The sequence below is a fragment of the Elgaria multicarinata genome, chromosome 11 (assembly GCF_023053635.1).
Source record: "Elgaria multicarinata webbii isolate HBS135686 ecotype San Diego chromosome 11, rElgMul1.1.pri, whole genome shotgun sequence".
Classification (NCBI taxonomy): Eukaryota; Metazoa; Chordata; class Lepidosauria; order Squamata; family Anguidae; genus Elgaria; species Elgaria multicarinata.
The window spans coordinates 39,288,128-39,296,600 of record NC_086181.1 but is presented as its reverse complement, the minus strand read 5'-3'; the positions used below and the strand labels follow the sequence as shown (position 1 = coordinate 39,296,600).

General features: G+C 42.3%; 1 protein-coding gene across 1 annotated transcript; it reads right to left on the bottom strand.

Moving 5' to 3' along the window:
* Positions 1–3,706: 3,706 nt before the first annotated feature.
* LOC134405830 (vomeronasal type-2 receptor 26-like) lies at positions 3,707–7,504 on the bottom strand. Its single transcript, XM_063137083.1, has 4 exons — positions 6,686–7,504; positions 6,039–6,266; positions 5,319–5,445; positions 3,707–4,608 (listed from the first exon to the last, which is right to left on the bottom strand). Exons 1-4 carry the CDS (start codon positions 7,502–7,504, stop codon positions 3,707–3,709), a joined length of 2,076 nt encoding a protein of 691 aa, XP_062993153.1.
* Positions 7,505–8,473: the final 969 nt, after the last annotated feature.

Below are 8,473 nucleotides of genomic sequence, written 5' to 3'. Positions count from 1 at the left end.
ACAGAAACATGAATTATACTTAAATGATAACCAAACCTCATTTTACGGGATTCCTTACAATTGGAAGTTAATTGTTTCCTCAGAAGGGTGCCTGTTGAACCAAATGTAAGGAAACATGTAATAAACATGAGATGCAATCCCACCAACGAGGAGTTCACCCGCCTGGTACCATTCATGTGGAATACGAAGAGGGTCATTTCCAGTGCATTTCAGAGTTTGCACTTTGATTGCCATGTGTAGAAACACCATCACAGTTGTCATCAACATCAAAATCTGGCCGGCAAACATCCACCTTGCATTCGTCTCTCCCATGTTCCTCTTTGGAATAATCTCTCCCACCAGCATCATTCAAACAAGCTGGGTTTAGATGGCTGCTAGTTCTGCCCATACACTCCTTAAGGTTAGAAATTACCCTTAATTATCCCCAAGTGTTGCAGTGTCCATTGAAAGTCACTGCTTTGAAGCCTGACTCATACAAAGAAGGGGAAGTGTTCAGAGCGAGAGTTTCCTGGCTGACTCTAGCCCCTAGTCTATGGTGTGAATGACATTATAGAGTTTTTTAAAAACCCATTTAAGACTTGAATGTTAAATATCTTTCTCTACTGCCTTCTTAAAACCGCTGGAGATTTGACCTGGGGAATTAATTACAGGAACTCCAATAATTACATGGGAATAATGACTGGACTCTGTGTGGTATCTCCATTATCACTACTGGTGAAATAAACAAATTTATCAAATGTTGCAATAATTTTCTGCTGCTCTGCAGTGGAACAACAACTGTGAGGTAACTTCAAATTGACCCACAGTGAGCTCTAGTGCTGGATTTACCCCACACTTTAGGTTTTCCCAGTGATGCAGTGGTACAGACTGACAGTATGGTACTGATCTTGAAAGCTTAGTGGATACATATCAAAACCCAGTTATGTATATAAGAACATAAGAACATAAGAAGTGTCATGCTGGATCAGACCAAGGGTCCATCTAGTCCAGCACTCTGTTCACACAGTGGCCAACCAGCCGTTGACCAGGGACCAACAAAGCAGGAAATGGTGCAACTGCACCCTCCCACCCATGTTCCCCAGGAACTGGTGCACACAGGCTTATTGCCTCAAATACTGGAGATAGCACACAACCATCAGGGTTAGCAGCCATTGATAGCCTTCGCCTCCAGGAATTTATCCAACCCCCTTTTAAAGCCACCGAAATTGGTGGCCGTCGCTACATCTTGTGGTCGTGAGTTCCATCATTTAACTATGCACTGTGTGAAGAAGTACTTCCTTTTATTTGTCCTAGATCTCCCACCAATCAACTTCATTGGATGACCCTGGGTGCTAGTATTTTGTAGGGCTGTGCTCCGCTCCAGTTCAGATCCCCGAATCCGAAGCGGAGCGGGCCAATCCACACCTCTGAAGCCCGGTTCCGAAGCAGATCGGGGGAGGTGTGGATCGGCACAGAGCAGTTTGGAACAGTCTGAAGCGATTCGGACCTTTCCGAAGTTCTGGACGCAGATAAGCGGAGGGGGAGGGGGGCTTATCTGCTGCTGCCGCTGCCGCCACCACAGTCCATGCGGTGACAGCGGTGGAGCCAGTTGAAGCCACCGTCCGGACCTCTACGGGTGCAGGTAAGTGGGGGGGAAGGGGGCTTACCTTGAGCCCCTGCTGCCACTGTCCATGTGGCGACGGCAGCCGCGGCGCCAGGTAAGTGGGGGATGGGGGAGTTAACTGGCTCTGCCGCTGCCGTGGTCCATACAGCAGCAGGTGGTGAAGCCAGGTAAGGGGGGAGGGGGGACCTATTCAGCCCCCATTTTGACCCCCTTCCCCCTTACCTGCCTCCACCATCCGCCACGGCAAGTAAGTGGGGAAGGGGGGGGGCAAAAAGGGGGCCAAATCTCAATCCGGCCCTCCACGTCTCGCTCTGTATCCAGTTCTGGAGTGGATTGGGGGGTGGGTGGGTCAGATTGACCCAAACCAGTTCGGGGTGGTGATGCACAGCCCTAGTATTTTGAGAGAGGGAGAAGAATGTTTCCATATCCACTACTCCATACCATGCATAATTTTGTACACTTCTATCATGTCTCCCCTTAACCTTCTTTTTTCTAAGCTAAATAATCCCAGTTTATCTAACATTCCCTGATAGGGGAGATGCTCCAGCTCCTTAATCATTTTATTTGCCCTTTTCTGCACTTTTTCCAGATCTGTAGTATCCTTTTTAAGTTGTGGTGACCGGAATTGTACACAGTATTATAAGTGTTTTCACAACATCGATTTATATAAGGGCAGTATGATACTGGCCGTATCATTCTCAATTCCTTTTCTTATGATGCCTAACATGGACTTTGCCTTCTCTACAGTGGCTGCACACTGGGTGGACATTTTCATTGAGCTGTCCACAACAATCCCAAGATCTCTTCCTTGTTCGTTCAAAACCTTCCCAGACCCCATTATGTTATACTTGAAGTTGATTTATTTTTTGCCCCAACGTGCATCACTTTACGCTTGCTTACATTCTACCACATCTGCCATTTGGATGCCCCCTCTCCCATCTTAGAGAGATCCCTTTGGAGCTCTTCCCAATCCCTTTGTGTTTTAACAACCCTAAATAACTTGTTGTTGTTGGCAAAGTTGGCCATTTCACTGCTCACTCCTAATTCCAGATCATTTATGAATAAATTGAAAAGAATTGGTCCCAATATCAATCCCTGTGAGATACATATCAACATGGCAGCTGTAGCATTTTTCAACATCTCCAGGAGCAGATTGTTCCCTGCTCTGTCTTGCACAGCTGGTGAAGGACATCTTGCTACCTAGAGCAATAGAAATAATGGAGTCCCCCCATTTTGTGTAAAATGGATTATCAGACTCACAGATGAATCTTATTTTGACACCAGAGGGGCAAACACCCCCACCTGAGGACAGCGGGATAGCTTAGGCCTCCCTTACAGCACCTTCTCCCTAAGGCAGTTGTTTTACTTTGCCCAATGGTAGGGTTGGTCTTGCCCCCTTGCTGCAGTCATCTCATCAGACTGATATGGTAACTAATCCAACCTGCCCCTTTGCATATCTCTCTGCACAGCTACTCTTGGCTTGGTACCATTTCCCAGGCCCATCCACTGTCCTTATTTGGATAGCAATCAATGTAGCATATCTGTCATCCTGTCAATCATTTCCTTAGTATAGAGCTCCTTTCTGCATTGTGTCCAGAGCTCTCAACTCAGCTTCCCCTTCCTGGGATCATTGTGGTGATGCTCCACCATCTGGTCAAAGTTCCTGAAGTTTCCCATGTTCTATTCTTGTATATTTGGCAAAATGTTCCTGTTCCTGGGCCAGCTCTACCACATCAACAGCAACCTGTCCTGTGGCAGAAGCAAAAGAAGGAACCACCTAAGGGAAGTATTTTTGAGAAGTACTCCAGTTCCCCCAAATATCCACAGCTCCAGAGGAGCTGATTACTCAAACATGGAAAGCAGGTTGGGATGTTTATTAGCAATCATCATAACCGCATTCAAAAAATTGTATTATATATCATAAATTTAAAAGAGAATAAATAGCCACATGGAGTGGTTAATTATTATTTATAAATATTTGTATCCACAAGGAAAAAGATTGATTTGGTAAATTTAGAAAGGCTTTTCAGTCACAATTCATTTACACCATTTTATGTTCTTGTAGGTGGTAAGAAAGATTAATGAAAGGATGAATGCTGTTATTTACATCTTTCTTCGCATTAGCTGCTCTCTGTTGTTCAACTCGGGTCTCACCACAATTATGTAGCATTTGGGGAAAAAGATGCAGCAGAGTAACCCAGCACTAGAGGCCAAGATGGAGAAGATCTCCACAGCCACCATGTACTTTCCTCTTGTGCTGAGGTAGGTTGGAACAAAGGACACCCACACACTGCAAAAGACCAACATGCTGAAGGTGATGAACTTGGCTTCATTAAAACTATCAGGCAACTTCCTGGCCAGGAAGGCCACAGTGAAGCTGACAATGGCCAGCAGACCCATGTAGCCCAAAACACAATAGAACATGAGGACAGAACCTTCATTACATAGCAATACAATTTCTTCCATCATTGAGGTCATGTCAAAGTCTGGGAATGGAGGAGACATTGCCAGCCACAGGGAAGAGATTCCTACTTGAATATTTGAGCAGGAGAGGACAATGGAATACCCCAATTTTTTTCCAACCCACTTCCTCATCCGTGATCCTGGTTTGGTAGCCATGAAGGCCAAAACCACAGACACAGTTTTTGCCAAGATGGTTGAGAGCGACACAGAGAAGACGATGCCAAAAGCAGTTTGTCGAAGAAGGCAGGTGACCTTCTTAGGCTTTCCAATGAACAGGAAGGAACAGAGGAAACACAAGAGGAGGGAGATGAGGAGAATGTAGGTGAGGCTTCGATTGTTTGCTTTGACCATGGCTGTGTCCCGTTGTCTAATGAAGATGCCAAGCACCAGAGCTGTGATCAGAGACAATAGAAGTCCTGAAGAAATGGAAATGATGGCTAATGTTTCTTCAAAAGCTAGGAAATTTGGAATCTTAAGAATGCATCCATCCTGGAATTTGTTTGGATATTGACCTTCTGGACAATTGACACAAGTTTCCATGTCTGAAAATAAACAAACCTATGTCAATTTAATAAGAAACAAAATGATCGTCATGACTGCATTGCCTTAACTACAGCGATTTTGATGAGAAATATCAACCTGTCCACAAGGAAAACCCTTTCTTATAGGAGCAATCTTTTCTGTCTTGTCCCATCCTAGCAATTCACCTTTCCTTCAAGCTCGTTCATGTTATGAAAGCTAATAGTTCATTCATTCCCACTTTTATATTCATATCAGTTGTGCGATATATGGAATTTAGCTCCCTTTACTAAATATGATTAAACCAGCCTCTGAAATTAACAGGAGTATGTGCTGAATGGGGAATGTATCTTCTTGCCCCACATTGTGGGAGATTGGGGAGTGATTTTGTTCCTGGCCTTCATTGAAAGGATGAGAGGAATAGACAGTGAAGGGTTTCATTAGCTGGAAGGGGTGGAGACAATCAAGCAGCAAAAATCACAGAATTATGTGGGATACTGTTTTTGTTTATTATTGCTAAAATGTATTACTTGTGTTTCTCAAGGTCTTTTCCTCAAGATAAACAAGCAGAAATGCCAATAAAATAATATTAATGTACTATAAACAGTAAAAAGAAAAAAAAGCCAAAGTTTTTGAAAATGCTTTAGGATGTAATTGACAACAGAACCTGCAGAAAAGTTTGTTTCATGAAATAAAATGTATCTTTTACAAAGCTCAACATAATCTGTCCTACCCTGCTGGTTTGAGAACATCCCATCTGGACATGGAGCACAATCATAGCAGCAAAATTTCACCCCCTCTTTCTTTTTCTTGCTGCAACCAGGTTGGCAGTTGTCATTACAGAGGGAAAGAGGTGGCACCTGTACAGAAACATTGCCAGAGCTTAGCATGACGAACATGTTTTGCAAAAAAAATTCTCTTTCATTATTAATAAACAGCAAGGTGAAAGAACATTGGATGTGTAAGTAAACAGATGTCACATTCGGTGGAGGGAATCCTTGTTGTACATTACATGTAGTCTAGAAGATTAGAAATTTGATGTAGTAAGCATGATACAAAATCTAGAAAATTAGATTTTCCTTAATTTTCCTTGCCAAATCTTAGCATTCAAGCTTAGCATTCAAAGTAAGGACATGTGTCTCAGAGTTTGTACAAGAAAGTGAGGGGGAGAAACATTATTCATCCTCTGTTAGGCAGTGTTTCATTGTAGTCTGAAATGTCCTTTCTGGATATTGCCTTTTCATTACCATGGCTTGTCTCCACTGGAAGACCCATCATCCACTTATTAATTTACTCCTTTTTAAACACACAACAAAGAATTCCAGTGAGCTTCAAATATAATCATGCCTTGTGTGAAGAAATGCTTCCCATGTTATCTTTACATATATTACCATTCTTGTTTCCTTGGATAGAAATCAATATTAATATCTGAGTGAAATTATTGTTTCCCAACCTGAGTCAAATTTATCTGCCAGTTGATTTTCTCCTCAGTAATGGTCAATACATTGCCCGGAGAAGCATGGGGCTCCAGCTTTCCCACTTTCACCCTGATATAGGAGTTATTTGGGAAAGTGATCAGGTTTGTCACATCAAATCTACCTGCTACTTTCCCGAGTTCATTAAACATAATTTCATCTCCAGCGCTGTTGTTGAATGAGATCCTTTGAATTAAGATGTGGAGCTGGGTGGAGAGAGAAAGAGAATCAAAGAGAGTATACTATATTTGGAGTAACTGTGTTTCTGAACTGAGATTATATTCCTCAACAAGGGAAAGCACTTGGGAATGCAAGGCTTTTATATTTGATGATAGTTAGCATAGTGTGTTTTAGGACCGCAAATGGAGAACCCAATGCAAATCACAAAAAGTGCGTCAGCATCATAAATTGGTGTTAAGTGTTGAGGAAATTTTCAAACATAATCATGGAAGGGAAATAAGATTCTAAACATTATGATTGTAAGGAAGAAAAAATGCAATGAAATGAAGAAATTTACAAGGATGAGCAAGACAAGAGTTGGGTGTTCTGGTTCTGTTGAAACTGAGTGCTCAATAGCATACTGAATACTGCATGTTACACCACTGTATACTTTTGAGGTTATTACCTGCCAGGGTCCAACATTCTGAAGTTCCAGCTTCCTCCCTTCCTCCATTGGTCTGTGGTTGGACAGAGATATGTATGTGGTGTGTAAGGCATGTGCCACAGCATAGACAGCATTGTAGATATTGTAACTGTGCCCCATCATGCACATTTCAAAGAAAGGTGAAGTTAGGCTCTGCAGTGTTTCTTGCCCAGTACATGCCTCGTTCTTTTCCCTCGTTGGATCAGAATTTGGTATATCACACTCAAAAGCTTGCTCCCAGAAATCTTTGATAAAACCATCTGCTTTTGACCCAGAAGGTGTGATAATCTGAAGAAATTTTTGGAAGCCTGGAATCTCTTTGGAATGAATTGTGAAGGAAATTGCGCCATGGAACATTTGCATATCAAAAGCCTTTTGAAGGCTATGTAAGGTGAAATCAATTTGGGCTGTCGTAATCCATACTTTTCCTGAAGAGGTTGTCCCTTTATATTCATGCTCTGTTAGAGGAAAAACTGTTATTATCAGTATAAAAGCAGCCAACCCTAGAATGGTTGTACTTTCTCCATATATAACAATTGCAGTGGCTTTTGTCTCCATGAAAATGGGAAGATGACTCAGTGCAACATTGAGTATGTCAGCCACGTCAAAGAACTGCCAATTTGCTCGGAATCTTTCTGTGAATTCTGAACAAATTCCATTCTGAGAAAACATTGGTTCTATGGTCTGCAAGAAATGTTCTCCAGCTTCATTATCTATAGTAATGAGCCCGACCCATTTCCATCCAAAATGCTGAAGCAGTTGGACAATCCCCTGGTATTGAAGTGCTTCATTGGGGACCATGTGGTAAAAGGGTGGTAAATGGGATTCATCACTGACTGCTGTTTCAAATGAACCATATGAAAACTTAAGAGAAAAAGAAATATAAGAGAGAAAGAGAGAGAGAGAGAGAGAGAGAGAGAGAGAGAGAGAGAGAAAGAAGTGAGAATCAGACTTCTTTATCCATGAGCGTCTTCTGAAGACACCCCAAAGCAACATACATAGGGCATGTCTACATTCAAAGCCAGTAATGCAAACCAGCCATGTGAGGCGGGAACAATACAGAGAGATGCCTTTTGCATCCCATAACTAAAGGGGGCTAGGAGGATAAGAGTAAACCTTTGTCTTCCTTGCATCAGAGTTGATTGATTGCACTGTGATCACAGCCGTTATTAAACAACAATAATAATGTTAATAATTGCAGTACTAATATTAATAGTAATCACTACAATAAGAACTTCAACCACAATGAAAGCCTGCCTGACTTCACTGAAGAAGGAAAGCCAGGAGAGCTTTGGCTATGGGGTGGTATTTAAATTTAATAAACAAACAAACAAATAAAGGAGGGGTGGAATTAAAAGAAGTAGTGCTGCTGAATCTAGTAATAATCATCACAACAAGATTTTTTTTAAAAAAGTCTTTGTCTGACTTTATTACCAGTAAAGGGAAAGTGGACGTTCCCAGCGGGACGGGATTCACCACTGATTTGGCCAGTCCTGTCTAGGTACGTGCCTTTGAGAAGTGACATCCAATGGCTACCCTTTGGAGAGTTCTGATGACCCTCCAAAGCAGGGCAGTGTGCACTGGGCACGTCCACATGCTGTATGGACATCATCCTTTTGCACCACATCTATTTAGTTGTTCCCCAAGGTTATGGTGGGTACCTTGCAGTGGTGTGTTGCCTATCTCTTATTTTACTTAGTATATGATTTAAGGTTATGTGTGTGAGTTTACTGGGGCTACTGCTTCAAAACACTGGAAAAAGTCCGATTG